The sequence below is a fragment of the Varanus komodoensis genome, unplaced genomic scaffold (genome assembly GCF_004798865.1).
Source record: "Varanus komodoensis strain SLA01 unplaced genomic scaffold, ASM479886v1 scaffold26, whole genome shotgun sequence".
Taxonomy (NCBI): Eukaryota; Metazoa; Chordata; class Lepidosauria; order Squamata; family Varanidae; genus Varanus; species Varanus komodoensis.
The window spans coordinates 3,223,033-3,245,979 of NW_025335684.1; the positions used below are offsets into that span (position 1 = coordinate 3,223,033).

Genomic DNA, 22,947 nt, shown 5'->3' on the forward strand with positions numbered 1-22,947 from the left:
GAGAATGAAACCCAGAAAGAGCTCCCAGCGTCTGGACGCCATCTGTAATTCAGACAAACTTGCAGAACGGCCGTCTAAGAACCCTCCTTGCCTTTGTAGGGGCGTCTCGTGCCGACAAATTGTGCTGCTTTTTCCCCAGCGTTGGTGGAAGCTGATTTTGCAGGCAATCGATAGTGGACGTCCACGCTAGCATGGCTATGGGCTTGGAGAGTGCCAGGGAATCCAAGAGCAACGCCACCAGAAGGCCTTCTCACGAGGCTGGTCTCCAAGGCAGGGACGCAACAGCAAAGACTCCAGAATGAGACGCACCGGGCTTCTTCAGGGGCAACCATGACAGGGCAGGTACACAGAGAAGAAGGGGGCTTTGCTCTAGCCCCATGGACGCTTCACAGAGGGTGATTCAACCCCAAACAAGGGTTGGGGGCAAAGAGAGACTCCTACTCAGAGAAAAGAATGGGTGAGAATCGCTCTGCAGTGGTGCCCCGATTGTGGAACACGCTCCCCAGAGAGGCCCGCCTGGCACCAACGCTTCTTTCCTTTTGGCATCAGGCAAAACCCTTTTTATTCTCCCAGTATTTTAACTGTTAACTTGTTTTAGTTAGTGGGTTTATATTTGAACATTGGATGCTGGGCAACTGTTATTTTTTATTTGTAGAATTAATTAGTTGTAAACCGTCCCGAGATATCTAAGAATGGGATGGTATAGAAAAGTTGTAAATAAATGAATAATAAACGGAGGCTGCAGTGTTTTGGTCTTGATATGGAGGAGAACCTCACGGTGTGAACATTCACCTGCAGTTGGAAATGCCTCGGCCGACATGTGGGTTTAGCGCCATTTCTGCTGTTGGAGAGCCCAGGACCTTGATGAACCCAGGATGAACCTGGAAGCCAAATCCTTCTTTTCAACAGGACAAAGAAGGAGGCTATTCATCGGAATGGATTAAAGCTGCTCCAATCGGTTTTTGTAGCTTTCTGCCATCACGCGGGCCTTCATCTGCATGGAATGAGGACACACCTGCTTCTGTCCTATATTTTGGCCACCGGCAAAAGAGTATTAGACGGAACCATACGCACAACCATCTGTGCAACAGCTGGGAGACCTCTGACTTGCACAAAAAAGCCCTCTCCATCTGCGATGGCCCATTTACTCCATGCTGGTGGATCGTAGGAGAGAAGGCGGAGGGAATGAAGGACCCCGTGCTTTCTGGAAAGCTGTTCGGAGAACCTTCATGTGAGTAGCGCCCATAAACTCCAGAGTGGGATAATTATTCACCGAAAGTGGGGGAGCCCTTCCGAAATGAGACCGCTCACACTGGCAGCGCAATGCGAAAATATGTGACGGGATCCATTATTTATAAGAGAACTGTCCACAGGCAAAATTGCTTGCAATCTGTTAAAGGGGGTGGGGGACCAGCTCTTTCCTGACTATGTTTTTTCCTGGCAAAGGAGAGGAGCTTTAATTTCTACTTCATCTGCCAATATCTACTCCTTTTCGTGTGCTCTGAAAAAAGAAAATCACACCTTCAGCATCAGAAAAGGAAGCAGTTAAGCAGAAAGAACCGAAATCGTGACTGCTGGCCAGACAAACCTTCTGCAGGTCTCTCCGATTCAGCAAGCGAAGGAGGAGATGTGGCTGCTGCCGCCATGAGAATGTTGCGCCCCAGTCTGGTCTGGATGGGACCCCTCGTGCTCTGCACATGGGCGCTCTGTGCAGAGAGTCTCCTGCGCTTGTGGAACGGGGGGGGGGGGGGGCACGGCTGTCCCCAGCAAGGCCGTGCACAGTGTCACGCTTCCTCCTTCCCACCTGACCCAATCTGGCTACAAAGGATTCCTGGGAAGAAGCCCAGGAAGCAGCCGAGTTCTGCTCCCTCCTCCACAGCTCTCCAGGTGGGCTCAAGATGGCCCCCGCTGTCATCATGTCCACTGTCCTCACTGCTTGCCCGTCCCAGTGACCCGGCGTCTCTTATCTGCTTTCCGTAGATCTTTGCGTGAGCTGCAGTGGATCAACTGAGTTGCCTAACAAGAGCAGGTGTGAGAGAGCGTGTCCCCTTCCATGTGGGTGCTGGAAAAGCAGGCTGGGGAGGGCACGGGCAGGAGGAGACGGGAGTGAAAGGACAGGTGACCTCAGTTCAGAGCAGGTGCTCAGAAGCACCTTGTCCTTCGTTCTTACTGTGTCTCCTGGGCTGAGCTGCTGTTTTTGTACTTGGTTCCAATTGTAGGGGAGGGGAGGGGAGGGGAGGGGAGTTAGAAGGGGTCTATGAAGTCACTGGGTCCAACCTTGGTTCCACTTCCACATGTGGTCACCCATCCGGCTGCAGGCCTGCACCTTTCCAGCTTAGCAAAGATGAATTGACATGCTAACTTGATTTCTAGCTATGTAGGCAGGACCTGTGGGATCACAGAGTGAAACAAAGAAAACTCTATCAGCCTGCAATCTGCCCACTTCTGATGGTCTCCCTGCTTTTCTGGCTGCATCCTCACTCCAGTCACTCCTCCACTGGCCCTCCTGGCACCAGTCCTGCCCACAACGGACAAGAGATCACGCCTCCAGAAGATCTACAGCAAGACGCCCAGTTCCATCCTAAATCTCCAGGACAGACAATGCCACTCCTCTTACGCTTGGCTTCCTCTGTCTTGGACCTAACGGGGACCACTGGGACCTTCTCTCTTTTTCCCTGGTGGAATCCAGGCTCATCGCAGCAGCTGAGATGCTCCCCCTTCTCTGCAAGAGCATTGCGGGCTGTTCCGTAAGTTCATCAGACGTCGGGCGCTGTGCTACTTCCTCCCTCCCTCCCTCCGTCAAACACAGGATGGCACATCTGCAAGACTTTGATCCCAAATTGTGGCATGCCCGTTCGCAACGGCCCGAAGCAGAGTCGCACGAGACAAGGCTTGGCTCCACCACGACGCAAGCTGTGACCGAGTCTGGAGTGCTCGTTCTCCATTTTTAACGCGAGGGACAGCTGGTAAGGCATATGTGACTGCTCAAGCTTATGAGAAAGCGCACTGGGATGCTGGCAAGAGGCTGCTGACACCACAATGGAAAACAATGTCACAACCCCCTCGGGGAAATCTAGAAGCAGGAGGAGGAACATTAACACAAGACTCTGTGCCAAGGGTTGAGAATGACAAAGAGCAGGACTCTGGAACCGACGGCGCTTCACAGACTACGGCTGTGTTCACACGGGGGCGACACGAGAGCATTCGGCACACGTTCCCACTTCGCGTTGGCCGGGGCACCGGGTTCAGTCGCGGAAAGAGAGGGAACAGCGATCGTGACCGGGATAAACATAGATTTCTAACTCCTCCAGGGATGGAGGGAAAGAGCGCTCCTCTGTTCGAGCAGGAGCACAAGCGTGGAGAAACCCATCGCTTGACCCCCAAGCCAAGCGTCCTGCCCCTTTCCCACCCGCTCCATTGCCTCTCATCCCCAGTATCCATTATTAATACTGTTACAAATTTGCACTCCAGTTCCTGAAAAATTAATCCCGTGATTAAAATTTCAGTCCCTACAGGACGAAAGGGACCCAGCCAAACTGTAGAGGCTGCTTTATCAGTGGAGAGGCGAGGGTGCGCGCGTTCGCATGGCTGTGCGTGGCACCGGAGTGACACCGGATTTGCTGGTCATGTGTCAGTCTTCTTTCCTACCAACTGAACTCATTTTATTCTTTTTGGTGCCAGGCTAAACCCTTTTTATTTTCCCAAGATGGTTTTAATTGGGGTTTTATTGTTAGTTGAATTTTTAGGATGCTGTGTTTTATTTTACAATTTGTATTGTTAAACTGTCCTGAGAGCTTGGTAATGGGACGTTGTAGAAAAGTTAGGAAGGAAGGAAGGAAGGAAGGAAGGAAGGAAGGAAGGAAGGAAGGAAGGCAGGAAAACTTTACAAGGGGGAATGTCTGAGTTTTAGCATTAAACTGGCATAACAATGGTGACCATTTCTCCGTCATTGCCAACCAGTTCCAAAAGACAGACCCTCTGCCCCAGATATTGAAAGCTACCAAGCCTCCGCACAGCACTTGGCCCAAGTGGGACCCCAGAACTGCCGCTCTCTCATTCCCAACTCACAGTCAGGCCCACAAGTCCTTCAGCAGGACTTCGGGAAATGAGCTGCTGCTTCATATTCGGGAACGCAGAGCAACGGCGCTTCCTCGCGCTGACGGACGAAGGGTCCTCGTGCGCTCGCGCTGGTCTGATTCCTCCGCGGCATGGCTGGGATTAATTGCAGGGTATCAATGGCAGGGCATGCGCCCCAAGCCCAGAAATCAAGAGTCAAATCGGATTTGTGGGGTAGGGCTGAAAGCCAAGGACTTCCAGGCTGCAGCGTGGCACCACACGGCCCATGTTGCAGAGGGGCTCGCGCTGGTCCGGCGCCACTCCAGACAAGGGGAAAACTCAGGGGCCACTGGCACATGGTTCATGCACCCACAAGTGGGAGGAGGGAGCCACTGCTTGGCTCGGAGATGCAATGCTGCGTGTGGAACATTTACTCCCCCCTGGGGCACCATGAAGCTGATATCTGAGGCCATGGCAAATGTACGCTGGCGCTCTCCCTCACTCACCTGTCCTGCAGAGGGCAGCTCACCGGGAACGGTGGCGGGGAGATGTGAATGTGAGAAGCCGTCTGAACGAAAAGGGTTCAGGCAATCGGGCCACTGTGGTCCCAATCTGATCCAGCACACTTTGGGCCTGCCCAGGGGAGAACCCGGGCAGGGGCCACCCTGCGCCAGCACCTCGTGGCCCCTGAAAAGGGCCTGCTGGAGGAGCAGGCCTGGAGGGTAGCGAGGCCCCTTCGGAACATCTGCCCTGCCCGTGCTCCATGCACACCGGCCCGGCACGCCGGCGCTCTGGCTGCTCAGCACCATGTGCAGCTTCCAGTCTGTCATGGCAGGGGACCTCAGGTTCACGTTGGATGTCAGAACTTCCTGACGGACCCCAAGGATGTGGAAGGGGCTTCCATGGGAGGTGGTTGACGCCCCAGTGGTGAGGGTGTTCAAGGACAGGCTGGACATGCACATGGTAGCCATGCCATGAACGGAGCCGGGGGTCAGACTAGATGGCCCAGGGGACCCCTTCTGACTCGCTCTGCTTCTGTCTTTCTATGTCTCTCCCAACCGCCGTCTGCCCCTCTCACAACTGAGGTCTAGTCAGTCGTGATCGAGAAGGAGGTCTACTCAGTTATATCAGCTGCTGGAACAGGTCCAGCTGCATTAACCTATCTCACTTTTTTAAGTTGTTTACATCCAGCATTTAAATTTGGTTGTCAACTTCTGCAGTGAAATTTTATGTTTCCATTGTATTTTACTGTACAGCCATTTTAAAAAGCTATTTTCCTGTATTTCATGAATTGCTGTAAATGGTCCAGCCAGCTCCAGCTATTGGACGGCACAGAAATAAACGTCATAACGAACCATAACGATAGCCATAATGAGAATGGTAACAATAACAATGGATAAAAACCAATGTGTGGGCAATGCTCCATTCTTCCGTCCCAAGAAGCTCAAGGCACATGCATATACTGCACCCACCCTGTGCATAATTCGTTACAAAGAACCCGCCCCCCCCCCAAAAAATACCCAGAGTTGGGAAGGGTAACCTGACCCAGTTGAAAATGCCGGACACCATGCACAGGTTGGGACGATTGCCTTGGCACAGTCTCCTGGCTTCGCCCAGTCTTCTGTTCCCGGGCTGCTGCCTTGCTGCACCGGAAGGGAGAATTAAATTTAGCACTTTACCAATAAATAGGTTAAGGCTGGAAGGACACTGTTTAGGAATTTACTGCATGCAGCAGCTGCTGGGATCACAGACCTGTCACAGCCGAGCCCCCGCTTCCATTCTGTCCATCTCTCCCTGTGACAAAGCGGTCCTTCCTTTCATCCTGCCCGTGTCCCAGAACCTGGCGATCATCCCCCTGATGGATTTAAGCTAGAAGTGACCCCGCTGAGCTTTGCTGCCCATGTGCAAAGGAACCGAGGGGAGCGCCCCATCTCTTTCCACCGCATTGTGCTGAACTCTTTTGCACGTGGAGGAAATCATAAGGGATGCCTGCATGTTTTGGGTGGCAGGGGGTGAGCAGACAGACCGATCTATCATGCTTCATTGCCCGGTGTGGGATTTCTATTATTGCTCTGCTAAGGAAATGTTGATTGTGCAAACTGGCGTCCAGCCACTGATGTGCAACCAAGATAATGCTGAGAGCTATAAACATTTAATGGTTGGACCATTTATTTTTGAAGGGAGAAAAGAAGAACTTTAGAAGTCGTACAGTCCTCAATTTAGAGAGGAACATTTCTAAAGGAACGCGGTGTTTATTGAGTTGTTATTCTTAGGCAAGAGCAGTTAACTCTCTCTGTAAGGTCAGCACTGGTGCAGACTGCAGGAACGAACAGCAGAAGTTTGAGTTTCTGGATTCCAACAACACGACTGGGCTGGAGGCAGAAAGGCCGATAAAGATCAGCATCCAAAAGCTCCGTGGTCCCTGGTCACAGATGGATGCAACCAAGTGGCATAACTGGGAAATCTGGTGCGGAATTCCTCGGCACCAGGAATGAGGGCAGATGAGCGGACGCTTCGGTGGTCTGAGTGTCATGTGGAACAGAGCCATTTTCAAGCCAGAAAAAGGGGTGTGTACATCCACAAGCTTCCCCCAGGCCTTGGTCAGCTACCAGGCAGGTGTTTTAAGGAGGGAAGTGATCCGTCAACACAATGCAGTCTGAATCTGTTTGTTTCCAGGGCTAACCTCCGTTTGCACCTGGGCTGAGCCATCTGGGAAGTCCCCGACTAGATACGGCGATGGCTGGAAGGAAAGGGGCTGAGGCTGGGCCGTCGGAGAAGGGCTTTGCTCAAGGTGGCAAAGAAGACGTTTGTACCCAGAAGGAAAGGTGCATGCGGCCAGGTCCAGTGCCTGGTGCAGGCCAGAGCAGACGCATGAAGGCCACGTGCTTGGAGGGGGATGTACGTAGGAAGGAAGGAAGGAAGGAAGGAAGGAAGGAAGGAAGGAAGGAATCCATCCATCCATCCATCCATCCAAGAGGAGAGAGATGCCTTAAGATGTTGGCCTCCCAAAATACCCAAGAATCAATTTGCACCCACCTAAAGCACACAGGCGTGAATTCCTAAGCACCACGGGCTGCCTTGTTTTTGACCCTTACCGGTAAAAATGACCTTTTATCTCGAATCTGAAAGGGTATTTTATACAGAGAAATAAACCCATCATCCTCTTCACCAAAATACATTACCTTACATTTATTTATCTGACAGATTTATTGGCGAAGATTCCACCAGTACAATAAGGAATCGTTCTAAATGCACTTTCAGCAAGCTCTATGGAGCCTCTCTCTTTTCGTGGCAGGTGGACCACTGCAGGAAGAGAGCCATATTTTACCCTTGTGCACAAAAGACGTCTCGGAGCAGTTAAGGATGGCTCATTATAGCCGCCCGTAAAAGCAATCCTTAGAAAGACTCTTTGATTTGTCTGTGTGACAGAGAGCACAACCCCTGGTCCTCGTCAGTACGCCGGCTTTACCTCCACGGGTGAGTATCCACAAAATAACCACTAAAATACGAGTCTTTCAAAACCTGGCAGCTGTTCAGGCTGAAGCAAAATTAACAAAGAAAAACCTCTGGCTTGAGCCCTCTGTTTCTTCCACCACACACACCCACTTTCAAAAATATTCCATTGTAACCCTCTTTTCCAAAGGAACGGCCCTCAATGCATTGAAAACCGAAAATTCCAAAAGCTTCAAGAATTGCAAGAGGGCCTTAAACTGCCAAAAAGTCTCTCCAAGTTAGCACAGAACAGAGATCTTGTTCAGCTCTTATTCCACTGGGGCTCTGTGATAAAAGGATTATATTTTGCTTGGGTTTTCTTTTAGATTAAGCTATTCTTTAGGAGATCAAACTAATTTAAAAAGAAAAAAATCCACTTAAGATTCCACCAGGAGGTAAGGAAATTGTTTAGCTAAAGGCGCGGGGGAGAAACAAACAGCGGAAGACACGCTTTGGGACAGAAACTGCATCAGAGGATCAAGCAGACAATGACTTGGAGGAGATGAAGACATGGGCTTGGGAGGGAGAAGGGTTCAGGGCACCCCACTCCACGGGCCAAATTCTGCTTCCGAGCCGCTGCTTGTGGCGAGGCGCCCCCCTCGTCGTTGACCTTTCCGGTGAAATCCGATGCAGCTCATTTGGCAGAAAGGCATTACACGCTTTTACAAATGGCATGCGCCTCCTGGAGCTGAGCAGAAAGTAAATCTTCGGAACCGCGCGAGGAAACGGAACGCGGAATATAAAAAATAAAATAACGTGTAATTAACAAGAACGAGAACTTAATCGAGGCCTGCAATCTCTAATCAATCTCTCTCTGCCTGGCCGGTTCCACCGATGAGCTCCTTTGTAGTTTCTGATTGTGTGCACAGGGCGCTGTGAGGACATCGCTCCATCAACAGCGCGACTGGAGGCATCCTGTGCTACGGGGGCGCAGAGCGCGAGATGCGGAGGCGCCAGCACAACCCACGGAATCCAGCTGGGGGAATGGCTTGCGCTTGCTCTCCCTCTCGCGCTCTCTCTCTCGCGCGCTCTCTCTCTCGGCTGGAGAGGAAGAATTCGCTCAAGCACCCCAGGGGCCAAACGCTGAACTTCCACGGCCAAATTCCTAGGTGTGTGGGGCAGCGGGTGGTGGAGACTTGCAAGGTACTTGCCACACTGGCCCGCTCTTGCAATGCATCGCTCCAAAATCTATCTGCCTGAACTTCTGGCAAGAGAGATTATTTTCCTCATAAATCCCGCTCTTTCTTTCCACACAGGGCAAAGGCTCGGGAGCTCGTTGAGCCCAAGGGCTAAACTCCAATTTGGAGAGAGGTCTGACGCGCTGCATTCGGGGGGGGGGGGTGCAAAGGGCGGCAACGGCGATGGGGCCTTGCCCAAATGCCAGCATCTTTTAGTGTCATGCTCTTGCTGCCAGGGACTAGATGTGTCTCTAATTATGCGCAGAATGATTAGGGGGCTGCAGATTTAAGAAAAGGTCTCCACTCTCCATGCAGTGATGAGTCGGTTTTTTCTAGCATGCCCTCCCCCATGAGTGGGCACACATGGACATCTTCTGCCAGGACGCCCCTGTCCCTTTCTTCCAAAGGAAGCCCCAGCTTTTCTTCTGCACCCCAGAATGTCCCAGTGCTCAGAGGAGTGGGGTGACCAAACACTCTTTTGCGGGGGTCAGTATATGGCTACAAGGAGGACCGAATGAATCCCAAGTGCAAACAGCAACACAAAGCAATCTATTTTCCCAGTCACTGCAGGCCTGCATAGTAAAGGAACCCTACAGTCTCCGTAATTAAGGCTGCGCCGAACCTGCACTTAAAGATGGATTAAAACTTTAAAAAAGAAAGAAAACCACTCAAACGCGTCCGTTCTGCCCCCTGCTTTAACCTTCCCATTTAACTTTCCCTCATAATGTTCTGGTTAGGAAGCAAAAAACTTTGTCGGAGGGAAATTTCACCAAGCAACAGTTTTCTAGGTTCCTCTAGTTCACATGGCCATGCCAAGCCCATATCTCTCTCTCTCTCTCTCTCTCTCTCTCTCGTGGCAGGCGAGCATTGGATGGTAACAACCACGCCATGAGAATTGATCAGGGTGAATACCTCAGCCCAGGGATTCCTGCTCTCGTCAGAAGCCAGCTGGGTGCTAGAGGACCAGGAGTTCCGTCACGGAGCCAGCTGGACAGCCAGCACTTTCCTCTTGCCCACTGGCCAGAGGCGGCTTGGTGCGGGACCGGTTCCCCCTGCCGCTGTAGCGCTCGGAGCCAAAACAGACAGCCTGCCCCAGGAGGCCGCTTCAGCCAGATGCCACTCAGGTCCCGTGTCAAACCAGAATCCTAGGCGTATTTAGGTGGAACAACCGGGCATCCGCTTGTCTCCTTGCCAGCTCACGTCGAAGTCCTCTGACCTCACTAGGCATGAAGTGGACTGCAAGGAGCACTCTCCGTTCTGCGACCGGAGCAAGAAATATATCCAGGGGCACCTGGAATGTGAATGACAAGATGCTTCCACCCTCACCTAACTAACATACTTAGGACAGATGCTATTCTAAAAGCCAGTTTGTTTTAATTGCACATGTTTCCTATAAACCAAATTTCAGCTCTTGAATGCTTAGCAACTACTAAATTCAGTTTTCTGCGTAAATGTAAGCTTTAATTGAATTGCAGCAGTATATGTATTTTGCATCTACTTGCCATTTGACCCCGATGTTTACCATTTTTCTTTATATGCATATTTATATATACCTACCAATTGAGGAGGACACTAATAAAGTCCACAACCACTCGTGCCATAATGAATTTCGATGTATGTGCAATTAGGAACAAGGAAGTGGGCTCCATGAGTGTTACTTCCAAGTCCTGCTCGGTTTCGGAACAATCTTGATATTCAGGTCGAAAAATATGCACAGAATTGAGGCTTTTGCCCAGCCACGGGAGGAATTAAGGAATCTAGGTTAGCTTGTGCTTACTAACCAGAAGACTTTCGGGGTAAAGATTAGGATTCAGGCTGCAGGGCTGATATGCATCCAGTCTGAAACCCCCTTCGAGCAGCTTAGACACTGCTTAAGACACCTCTGTGGAGATGGCGTGTCAAAAAGCTAAGCAAAAGGCCATGTTACAGCGAGCCTTTGAAGTTATTTCGAATCCAGGAATTACTGAATTCCACGGGGACAGCAAGAGGCCACTGGGGCTTTAGGTCTCAGGGGAAAGGCAGCCTTTCCACGTTGGGCAGGAGGGGTGGTGGGGTGGGATGGGATGGGCCGATTTTCTAGCAACCACACTATGGAAACTTCCCGACTGGATTATTGCAATGCGCTCCATGTGGGGCTGCCCTTGGAGATGGCTGGGATACTTCAATTGGTTCAGAATGGAGCTGCCAGGTTGCTGACGGGGACCGGCTGGTTTTCACACACAACGCCGGTTCTCTGTTGGTTGCACTGGCTGCCAGTTGAAGTCCGGGCCCAATTTAAGGTGCTGGTGATGACCTTTAAAGTCCTAAAGGACTTGGGTCCTGGATACCTGAAGGGGCACCTTCTCCCCGATGTGCCCTCCCAGCCCTTGAGATCTGAGGCAGGGGGCCCTGCTCCGGGAGCCCTCCTTGAAGGAGATCAGGAGGGTGGCTACCCGGAGGAGGGCCTTCTCTGTGGTGGCACCCCGATTGTGGAATACACTCCCCAGAATGGTTTGCCTGGCACCAACACTTTTTTCTTTTCGGTGTCAGGCAAAACCCTTTTTATTCTCCCAGTCTTTCAACTGTTAGCTTGTTTTAGTAGTGGGTTTATATTTTAACATTGGCTGCTGGGCAACTGTTACTTTTATTCCGTATTTTTAGAATTAATTCATTGCAAACCTTCCCGAGATGTCTAAGTATGGGACGGAACAGAAAAGCGTCAAATAAATAACTCAGTAATAAAAATTTTCTACACTGGACAAAGGAAAGTCCCAGTTGCAGGCTGGGGAAGCGGTGGCTGCGAGAGTCGGCGACTTCGGTCACTTTGGGGGTTGCGTGTGTGGTTGCTACGCAGTGGCAACCTGGACATTTTGCAAGGCACGGGGTTGATGGTCCCGGCGGCGGAAGGCCCTGGGGTGTTGCTGCTGGCAATATGAGCAACAGGGACTGGTGGCTTGAAGTCTGGTGGCTCGAGGTGTCCGTGCAGAATCGTGCATGGCAGCTGCTTCGGGGAAACCGGGATAACGCAGACGGGCAGCCTGCACAGACCCCTCCGAGGCTCCCTGTGCTGCACCGAGAGGCAAGCCGGCATCTGCAGGGATGGGACAAGGAGGTCCGCGCAGTGCCAGAAGTGAGGATGGATTCAGGGCCTGAGAAAGCTGTCAGGAATGACAGGCAGAATGATTGGGCCTCTTAATTATATGCATGATGAGGGAGGCCAAATGAACTATATAAGCGAGCGGAGAGAAAAATGTGCCTCGGCCGCTTCTGCTACCAACTGCGACTCGGCTGTCAGCTGCTTCGCCTTCAGGCTCACGCAATAAATATGCAAGCTAATGCATGTTATTAATGCGTGCCGATGCCTCAAAGATGTTTCCCGCTCTGTTAATTTTGTTCTCTGTAAATGCTACTGGTTTGTACTGGTGCTCCAACCTCGATAAGAAGCTGGGCTCAGTGATCCAGAGTAAAATTTTATTGCAATCATTCTGGATTCAAGTAGCTCCTTAAACAAATGTGAATCAAATGCTGGGGTGTGTTTTTGCTGTTAATTTAACGGGCCTCAAGAAAAAAGCTGTTGATTTTATTACCCCAAGAACTATTCGAGCCGGACACCTAATAAAGATTTTATGTTGCCGTCGCCGTGCCAGACACACCACGACTACCATTCCGCCTTCCCACACAACAAGCAAAAGGATCCGTCTTTCCTAACCAGTCTTTTGCCTGCTTCTCAAGGAACCGCTATTAAAACAGAATCAGGTAATTGCATTAGCTCAGGAAGGGGAGGGAGAGAATTTGTGAAGTGACACTGTTCTGGCACGGAGCTTCCGGCATTCTAATGGGCCTGTGAATTCCAATAAATACGATTTACGATTCCGCAAACTTCTTCCGCTGGACCCCAAGGGGGTTCTCATTAGTCAAGCTCCAGCATCAGTACCCCCCCCACACACACACACACACCAGCTCTGCTTGCAAGGACCAAGCAGCCGTCGCTAACCCCGCGCTTGCTTGCCGGAGCGGCGGGACTGCAACTCCCATCATCCCCACCAGGTGCCGGACATGATGGGCACTGCGGTCCTACAGAGCCGAATGTCTCCAGATTGGGATAGGCTGCTGTAACTGCTCGATGGCCCAGCCCCTTTCTGTGAGCACTGGAAAACGTGGGTGCCGAGCTCTGCCTGGGATTTCGGCCGCTGCCTCCAGCCCCCCGGGATCCCCGTGTGCGTGAGCCTTGCCGCTCTGCACTGCCTGTCTGTTTCTGGTCTCTGGAAGTGACAGCCAGCCCCCGCCGATCCGCCAGGGACCTGACTCGGGCTGAAGGCTGACAGGCGGCCTGCGCAACCCTTTCCCGTCATGGAGCTCGGCTTGCGCCTGCTGCCAGGAGGTTCCCAACGAGGTCGAGGTGCGGCTCCTCACACGTTGATATTTTGAGCCGTCCTAAGAGCATCCCCCACCTGGGGGATCCCCCATGGTTGCCCTGCCTGGAAGAGCTTCACTTCAAAAGACAGATCCCGTGGTTCTGGGGACAGGGCATTCTCGGGGGTGGCACCGCAGCCACAGAAGAGCCTTGCTGGGTAGCCACATCAGGCGACCTTATTGCTTAGCCTCTGGAGTGCCCTTTACCACGATTTTATTTAGCCAAGCATCTTCTGTTGGGACTTTCAGAATTTAAGACCTCTGTACTACTTCCAGGGTTGATATTTGCCTTCTTCAGTTTCCTTTTTAAGTGATGTTTTCCCAACTCCCATTCTTTGAAAAAGCAAACTTAAGAAAAAAGAGATTTGTGCTGAGCAAAAGTTTGCACGTAGCCCTGGGAATGTTCTCTGGCTGTTTTAAAAAGTCCTGCTTCACAGATTCTGCAATTCTCAGAGTAGCTTTTGCACTCTGATCTTTCCGCTATGAGAAGCACCAAAGTGTGCACACAAAAGGGCTTCAGCCGCTCAGGCCTCCCAAGCGGAGGAGACAGGAAGCGAAAGCGGAGAGCAGGGGAAGATGACCGAGGCCTCCTCAGCACCATTTTTCAGCACCTCTGAACTGCCCGCGAGGAATCAGCAAAGGGCCTGCGCTGTTTCGGGATTTAAAACAGGCACACACAGAGAATGTCTTTTTGTGTGTGACTGAATACATTGGTGGATTCTTTGGCACAGCAAGAAAGGGCTTGAAAGATTTCTGTATAGAAGCAAACGATGTGCATCCTTCCATTTCGAGCCACTGAGGTCTGCGAAACTGCGCAAGGTGGGGAGGGAAAGACGGCTAGGCAGGTGCCCAGAAAGAGAAAACACACCTGAGGCATGGAGCTGCCCAGCTTGCTCCTCGGAAGCAAATCACATGGTTTTCTGCACAGGTAAAGCTGGAGGTTGGAGGACCCCAGGTCTTGGCTTATGCACCCTTCCAGCTTTGATCCTGGGGAAGACACTGGGGTGTTCCCTCATCAAGGCCACAAGAATTACAAGCGTTCAACCAAAGGAGTGTCCATATAATTCCCGAGTTAAGCAGCTTCTTCTGAGGTTCCCAGTTCTCTATCCTGGCATGGCGGCCCCTCAGTAACCCAACAGATCCAGCAAATGGCTGCATCCAAGTAGGGTCCAACAGCATCTTCCCGCAGCAGGAGATCTATGGTGAATTGGATTATGCCAATTCAATTGCTGAGCCCACCTAGGCAGGCCTGGCTTTGCACAAGACAGGCTGCAGCAGATGACACAAGAGTTTCTTATCTAAGGAAGAGGTTTGGAGGAAGCTGTTTCTGGACTAAGGTTCTGGAGAGGACTCCCTCCTCCTGCTGTCTTAGCGCTGCTCAAAATGAAACTCTCTCCTGCCATTGACGTGGGACAGGCTGTTCTCCCACGGCATTCAGCTGAATGGCTTGGCAGTAAGAGACCATCATTTCTTTGGCAAGAGGGAAGCCATCAGAGCTGGAAAAACTTCCAATCTGGTGGCAACAGCGGGGAGAACGCTAAATAAGCGTGGCTTCTGTATACACCATTGAGTTGCTTGTACATTACAGCCATTTACATAAATGAAAGAAATATGTATAACCAACTAAGACCTTTAATGAACCAGCAACAGTAATAGACTACATCTGCCAAAAGACCGATAATTGTAATATATTACTTTCCACAAAATCATCTGCATCTAAAATCCTGGTGGAGCGTTTAGATGAGAACTTGCACCAAATTTAATTAAAAAAAGGAGACAGAGAGCTGTAAAGCTGAGACGTGCCCACCCCGTGCAAGTGCTAGCAGAGGCTTTCAAAAGAGCCCTCCATATCATTCTGGCTGGAGGAACCCTGCTGGATGCCTTGCTCAGGGCTTCTTCACCGGCGAGGCAGTTAATTGGGGCATATGTCCTTGCTCGCCTCGGCCCACACATTGCCAGAGCCACATCTGTTTCCAAGACTAGGTGTGAAGGCCGGGCTTCCCATACCGACCACACTGGGAAATGTCCCTTTTCCAGCGGGTCTGCCCAGGCACGAACTGGCTGCTGGACCACCGTATCCCTAGAGAACGCCATCCTTTCCTCCAGCCCACCTCCGGGGAGACAAGCGCTTCCTGGAGCTGCAGCAGGGGGCAATCCACCAGCCTTCCAAGCTGCAGAACAGGGAGTGCTTGTTGGGCACGTCTCCATGTGGACGCTGGAGGACGAGTCCCACGGTGCTCTCGCACCAACGCCTGAAAACAAGGCCAGGTGCCTCCCAGCGGATCCTTTGCCTCTACATTACCCCCGTCTTGCTCAAGCTGAGCCCCAGAAATCACCTTTGATGAACCTCTCCTCCCTGAGAAGAGAGAGGACAAAGCCAACAGAAAGCTCCAAGTGGCCTTATGCCCGGAAGCATTTGCAGGCTCTGCCGGCACAGAGACATAGGGAACGCAGCAGGAATACCGGGCTGCTGTTGCCGGCCCAAAACTCAGCTGGAGACGGCACGAAGCCGCAGACAGGACTGGAAGGAAACAGAGATCTTGCTCAGGCGCCCAGCAGAGGTGGGAGAGGGTGGACGGAGCTTACCTTGAAGATGAGGCAGTCTTCTCTGTGCTCCGCATAGACCGAGGTGAGCCGGTACTGGTTCTCGGTCGTCATGTCGATCTGGTAGCCCGTCAGCTTGTAGCACACTTTGCGGAACTCCTGGATCTTGGTCCGGAAAACCTCCTTCAGGCGCTGGTTTTTCAGTTCCGCACTCTCCACCTGTTTCTTCAGTTCTGCAAACCAAGAGGATAACATTATTTTATTAAGACTCTTGCCTTTCTTTCTTGGTGTCGGTTAGAAAATGCTGGAATACGAAAGGGGTCGAGAAGGCACCAACGGAGCGGAAAGCAAAGCAAAGCAAAACCCAAAAAGTTTGCAGGCTTGTTTTGGGGCCGAGGCCAATGCCGCAAGACCATTGATGTGCGGACAGACAGCCGTTCAGTCCGGCCATGAGAGGGACTGGTCAAGGTATGAACATCCGAGCTGGTCCACCCTGGGCCAGTATCCGTGAAGGAAGCCAAGCAAAAGGGAACCAGCCCCAAGGGTGATTCGCAGATCCTACAGATCGGAATTGCTGCCCCGTCTCACGTTCCTTTAAGGTGATTCAAGGCAGGCAAGAGATCACGGAGAGAATCAAAGCAGACACCTCGTGATCTGGCCCTGCGGAACAAGCTGATAGGAATCCAAATGTTTTCTAGTATGAATTGACCCACACGCCACCACCTTTACGCCGGCCTTGTGTGTTCCTTTTTTTGCCTGGAAAAAACCCTTGGTGAGCTGCAATGTACAGAAATAATGCAGAAGGGGAACCGACACCACCGTGCACGTTATGGAGAAAAGGCGAGACTCAAAAGAAAAATATCCTGCTCTGAAGAGCATCCCTCCCGTGCGTGCATGCGTGCGTGCGTGCACTCGCGCGCTCGCTCTCTCTCTCTCTCTCTTTCTCTCTCTCTCGGGTGTGTGTGTGTGTGTGTGTGTGTGTGAACTTGCACCAGCATGTTAATGCTAGATCGCTGCCAGCATTGTGAATCCTTCAAGAGGATACACAACAATTACCATGAATCTTTCACCCAAGGTGCTTTCTGAGTAATTAAGCCACAATTTATCCCCCCATTAATTACGGAGACGGGCTTTAGATAAATATACATGGGGAGACGCGGCTCAAGTCAGTTTGTTTTATCAATGCAGCAGTCCAGGGAGAGCAAAGATACAGCCACTCCTGTAACTTACAAACAAAGGCACGTGTTTCCCAAGTCCTCCGCTTCTCGTTCCCTTCTGTGACCGTGAGGATTTAGATATAGGAGAAATTTAGGAATTTTCCCATTTCTAAAAACCTCACCCAGAGATCCCGCAGCAGACTGGCTTTTTCCAAGTCACGCGGGTTCTGTGGACACGTGGACCATTTTTTAAAAAATATTGGGTAGTTTTCCACAATTTAGTTGTATAAAAGAGGTAAAGTAGACTCAAAATGTGCATTTCCTCCATATGTGAATGTGTGAAAATATCTCCTTTTGAGAGCGTTTGTGCATTTTGCAAAAATTGGCACATGGGGGGGGGGGGGGAAACAGGCACAAATAGGCTCGAATAATTTCAAATGCATTCCGCAAAATCTATTTGCTTCCACCAAGAAATTGAGTGGCCAACAGACTGAAAGGCACCCGACAAACACAGGCAACGGGTGTTACAGCCGAGGATTCAGGACACAGGAATGTGGGAGCAGATGGGGAAAAGATGTGCTGTTGTTGTTGTTAGTTGCAAATTCGCACCCGACCCATCACAACTCCATAGACAACACTCCTCCAGGCCTTCCCGCCCTCCACCATCCCCCGGAGTCCACTTAAGCTCACACCAACTGCTTCAGTGACCCCATCCAGCCACCTCATCCTCTGCCGTCCCCTCCTTCTTTTGCCCTCTATTGTTCCCGCATTAGACTCTTATCCAGGGAGTCCTTCCTTCTCATTAGGTGGCCAAAGTATTGCAGTTTCATCTTCAGGATCTGGCCTTCTAAAGAGCAGTCAGGGCTGATCTCCTCCAGGACTGACCGGTTTGATCGCCTTGCGGTCCAGGGGACTCGCAGGAGTCTCCTCCAGCACCACCGTTCAAAGGCCTCAATCCTTCGGCGCTCAGCCTTCCTTATGGTCCAGCTTTCACAGCCACACATTGCAACTGGGAAAACCATCACCTTGACTAGACGCACTTTTGTCGGCAGGGTGATGTCATCCATTTCTGCAGGTTTTCCGCTGGAGTTTCATATTAGCATGGTTAGTTGCATTAATTAATCAATTGTTTAATTAATGATTGATAGCCTCACACCTTTCTCTCCGGTTTCTTTCTGTGACTTGGAAGCCGCAGAGGGGAGCATGTTCCAGATCTGATGCAGCTTGTTTGAGACAAGGTGGCCCCTTCCTGGCATCCCTAGGGGGCGTCTTCTTGGCTGGCCTGAGCTCCCTGATTAATTGAGCAATCAAGCTCCTGAAATCAGGAGGTTAATTGGCAGCTCTGACCCCAATACCCTCCCCAGTTCTCCAAAGGCCGTCCCAGAACCAGAGCTGTTCAGAGCAAAATCCCTACCAATGAATGCTAAATGCGAATGACCGAAATTTCAGCAGCATCGGTAGTCCATGGGTTTTAATATACCTCAGATGACCAACTGGGATTATTTTTTAAACAATGGTAATAAACACTACGCAATTCTGGAGAAGTAAAGATCCTTCTCTCCAACTGGTTGCAAAGATCGTCTTGCCTAAATTTTATTAGCCCAAGAAGAAAGCTTTGTCCTGGTTCTCGGGCTGTCTGAAGAACTCGCAGAAAAGAAGCAGGAGGAGTTAAATACCATACCATTCCTGGAGAGAACGTTTTAAACGGCAGTATGTTATTGCTGCTATTTATTGCTTATTAGATGATACCCTGCCTTTTTCCTTACAAAGCAGCTGACAGCCTTCTCCCGCTGCTCTCAAACTTCTCCCCACAACAACAACCCTGTGAGGCAGGCTGAGCAGGGAGTCTGTGACTGGCCCAAAGTCACCCTGCTGGCTGAGCAGGGACTAGAACCCGGATCTCACAAGTCCCAGTCGCGTGCTCTAACCACTGTACAACACTACCTCTTGTGTGTTCTCGTCCTTCTGCCTTCAATTGTCTGCTCCTTTCTGGCAGCATCAAGATATAATTGAAAAGTGAGCCAATGCGACAACAGAGCAACTGTTGGACACTCCTGGCATCTTAGCACCCAACAGCTAATCCTGCAAATTATTTTCTGGGTGTTTCCTCTAAATGGGACCTTCTCCTTTTCAAGAGTCCAATCCAGATCCACGGAAAGATTCAGAAGCAAGGTTTAAAACCCGAAATTCCTGTGTTCGGACTGCATCACTGAGAACAGGGGTAGAACTGGATTTCAGCTTTGCCATGTGGGCAAAACTGCCAACCTATTTTGTTGCACAAATAAAGTTTTATTTTGTGTAAATTGTTTTGAGAGCATTATGCTAATCTGACAGTATAGAAATGCTTTAAGTAAGCAATTAAATAAATAACTAGTCTTTTGCCGGGGTATGTAAAAATCAGTTTACGAGAAGGCAATGGCTGATCTGCTCGGTATTTTCCCCCCGTTTCAATTGTAGTTGAAGCTTTTTTAAACATAAAATAAAATAAGCCACTGTCAAATGAAATCCGAACGGAATGCAAACATATTAAAGCCAATGCATTTATAATGTCTGGAAACTGAATCTATGGCTCTCTGCCTGTGCCAGCCGAAATGTTGCAAAGGGACACGTGAACAGCCGCTAAACTGATCGCTGGGCAGAAGAATAAACGGGGTGGGGAGCCCCAAAGAGGCTGCTTGACTTTCTGTTCCAGCCAGTCTGTCTTAAAATATACCCCTCCACCCTCTTTTGAACACACACATTATTTCTCTCTTCATGGGGGAAAAGGAACTTCTGGTCCTGAGTAAGCAGGAGAGCTGCGTGGGAAAGGAGGTTTGGGCGAGGAGGAGGAGGAAGCGAAGGAGTAAAGCAAACATTTTGCCTGGGAGTAAAAAGGGAAAGCGGAGTCTCTCTACTCGCTGCCCCCCAGTCCTGTGCCAACATCTTGTCTGGATTTTAAGCATATTCAGTTCAAGGATGATTTTCTATGCTGGAGGCCAAGGGGATAATATCTCTCCTGTGAGGTCAGACACTATAAATACTGAAAGCACATATGAACAATATTTATTAATGTGGGCTGGTTCCTGGACATACCAGTGCAGAACGCTCCAAGTCCCATCTAAATCACAGGGATGTAAATCCATCACCCTTCGCTGCAGAAAGCAATTTCTGTGGGTCACAGAAAGGAGAAGAGGCTTAATGTTGTTGGTCTTGGACAGAGGGAGAGCACGAGACGGGAGAAAAGAAGGGCTTCCAACCTTTCCCCGGCTTTCTGCTTTTCTTCAGGCTGGAAATCAGCCTGAAGTCTAATGATACTTAGGAGTCAAAGAATACATGGACTTCCCCATCCCTGTTCTTCAACTGACCTCCTATTATGACCTCTTTGAACACTGAGTAGAACAAACTGGTTTTGGGGCTTTGCAGCTTCCAAAGTGGAAAGAGGTTTGGACGCTCAGAACGAATTTCGCCGTTTGCATTCTGCCTTGAGGTGAGCTGCACCGAACTGGGCCGGAGGCAAAGAGGCTCCGGGTGAAGACTCCAAACTGTTGATGCCTTCTCTGCAATACCTGACCTTCAAGCTGCAAGCCCCCCCCCCCCGGCACCCCACCACACAGACATCCTTACATGAACATTAATGAATAATTGACTCTATTTTGAATAAAGTATGGGATGCGCCTTTTCCATCTTCTAATGAAAATGTCACTGCTTTCAAAAGAGAACTTCAGCAGGCGAACCCTTTGGGTGAAGCCCGGATCTGATTACTGTCTGCTCAATAAGCAGGCTGCCCGGCCCACAGAAAGAGAAGCAAGGCCAACTGAGAAGGTCATTCCACGCCAATCGCTCCGCTGCGATTCTCGTTTGGACACAGCTACTTAGCAGTGTTATGTTTCCTTCCTTTACAGCAAATACATAACGCGCGTGACAGCGAGCGATGCCGGTCCCTGGGGGACCCGTACCGTTTAAAGCAAATTGCAGACAAGTGGGAACTTGCTAGTTAAAAGATCCCTGGTAAGTAGCAGGTTTGCTCCCGTTTCTTGTCCATATCAGTCGGCCACCGTCCCTGCCCACAATTAGTCACCCTTCTGTAGCTCCTATTTTTTTCCTTCCTTCCTCCCTCTCTCCTTCCCTCTTCCTTCTTTCCCCCGTCCATCCGTCCTTCCTTCCTTCCTTCGATTTATATGAAAGCCATCACTTAGCACTCTCAGAGTGCACTTGGAAGGTCCAGGGGCACCCCCTCTTCAGACTTATTTGCACTCTGCAATCTTTGGGGTTCCCCCACGTCTGCTGAAATCTCCTCTCTTCAATGTGAGCTAAATATTTCAGCTAAATCACCAGTGGCCACTAAAGCCCCCACATTCGAAACAGAACCTCGCGCCTCACATTTCGAGGCATTTCCATGACAATAGTTTAAAACTCTGGGGTGCTAAAACTCACAACTTCGCAGTTTCTAAGATGCTCTGCGTGGTACTGGACCCAGCCGAGGGCCCACGCCTGATCACCAACAGAATCTGTGCAAACGCCCCTACAGAGCAGGCAACCTGCCACGGGCCACGGCCGGCCCACGGAGCACCTATCAGCACAGCACCGCTCCCGTAAGAAGGCCCCTCTTACCTTGGTTGGCTATGGACCACGGATGGGCCTGTTTCCCCGCTGTTCGTTAGAAGAGGGAGTTGCAACTACATAAGCTTTGCGACATCGTCCTTATGGCCCATAAAACTCCCGCGTCTTTCACCTCTTGCGGCTTCTGCCCGTCTTCCCCACAAACCTCTGGCCCCCTTCCTGCCCCCAGCTGTCACTCTGCGCTTCACTCCTATAACATCTTCTTTGCCTATTCCATCATTTTCAGGACTCCTGAAGTCTGAATTCTTTTCTTAGGCTGCCCTTTGTGCCGAAGAAACACTTTCCCTGCCCGAGCCTTGAGCTGCAGGCTCATTTCCATTCTTAGTTTACAACACAAAGAGTTTTGCAAGACTCTGCGAAGGACGCCTGCATAAAAATAAATTGCTTTATTTTAAGGAAGGGCTAATAGGAGAGCAACAGAGAGCCACCTCATCTACACCTATTTATGCTCTCCACTCCAGAGAGATAAAACCCACTTGTTCTACTCTATGGAGTTCTTTTTGGACCAGAGGGAGGAAAGGCACAGAAGAGCGTGATGGGCCGTCTCCCCGTTTGCATGGCGTAACATTTATTTAGATGACTACATGGTTGAACACACCTGAATGCAGCTTGAAGAGACTCCAGCGTCGTGCGTCTCTGAAGCCATTCATTTTTTAACCAAAACACTCAGCTTCAAATTAGCTTCTCCTGGCCTCTGTCAGTTTTGCTGGAGAGACCAGCTTCTAGGCAGTTCTCAGTATATTGCTCTCTTTTAGCTCTCCGTGCATTTACATGCACCTCCACAGTTTAGCTGCCGCTTTGTTCAACCATTCCAAGAATTTGGGGGTGTATCTGGCCAAACCAGAAAATGTCTTACCCGAAACTTGGCCTGTATCCCCACTCTGCACCCGTTTTTTATTCTATGAATTATAAGCCATTTACAAAGACCTCTTGGATGAAAACTGGATGAACATAGATGGCAGATTCTTATGGATCAGGTGCCCAGTCCAAAACAGATAGCATTTGTACTCCGCTGCTTTCCAGGTCACCTTGCCACTGCTTTTTTGGCAAGGTTTTCATCCGCATCCGGACCGTGCCAAGGATCTGCAAGGACAAAGACCGCCCGCCTTCTCTAGGACACAAAACCCCCACTGTGACTTCCAGCTACAGAGCCCGTTCGTAAGCCATGACAGACGAAAGGTGCATGGCAAGCTCTGGGGAGCCGGTGAGAGGAGAACGGCCCTCGTCTCGCACACCTCTCGGCCTCCTCTGCCCTACGGGCACATTTTCAACCACAGCCCTGAATGAATGGAAGGCGAAAAATCCACAGTTTGCAGGGAGGGGGAAGAGTCGTATCAATCTCCTGTAAAATATATATCGATTAAGCCATGACATTCAAATTAAGAGCTAATGTAGTGAAACACCCACCAGTTTAACAAGAAGCATTCAGTTACCTTCACTGGTTTGCCAGTGACAGCTTCCACGTTCGGTCTTTTTCTGAGTACTCTGGATAAGCTAAAAAAGTAAGCTACGCTAGGTGTTCATCTGGA

The 22,947-nt window shown here is 50.5% G+C and overlaps 1 protein-coding gene across 1 annotated transcript in view; it reads right to left on the reverse strand.

Moving 5' to 3' along the window:
• The window catches only part of MAD1L1 (mitotic arrest deficient 1 like 1), a 365,974-nt gene that overhangs the window by 81,843 nt on the left and 261,184 nt on the right, over positions 1–22,947 (reverse strand). The window contains exon 17 of the mRNA XM_044433287.1: positions 15,705–15,895. Coding sequence (XP_044289222.1) covers positions 15,705–15,895 — 191 coding nt within the window. The remainder of the gene's footprint in view (positions 1–15,704; positions 15,896–22,947) is intronic.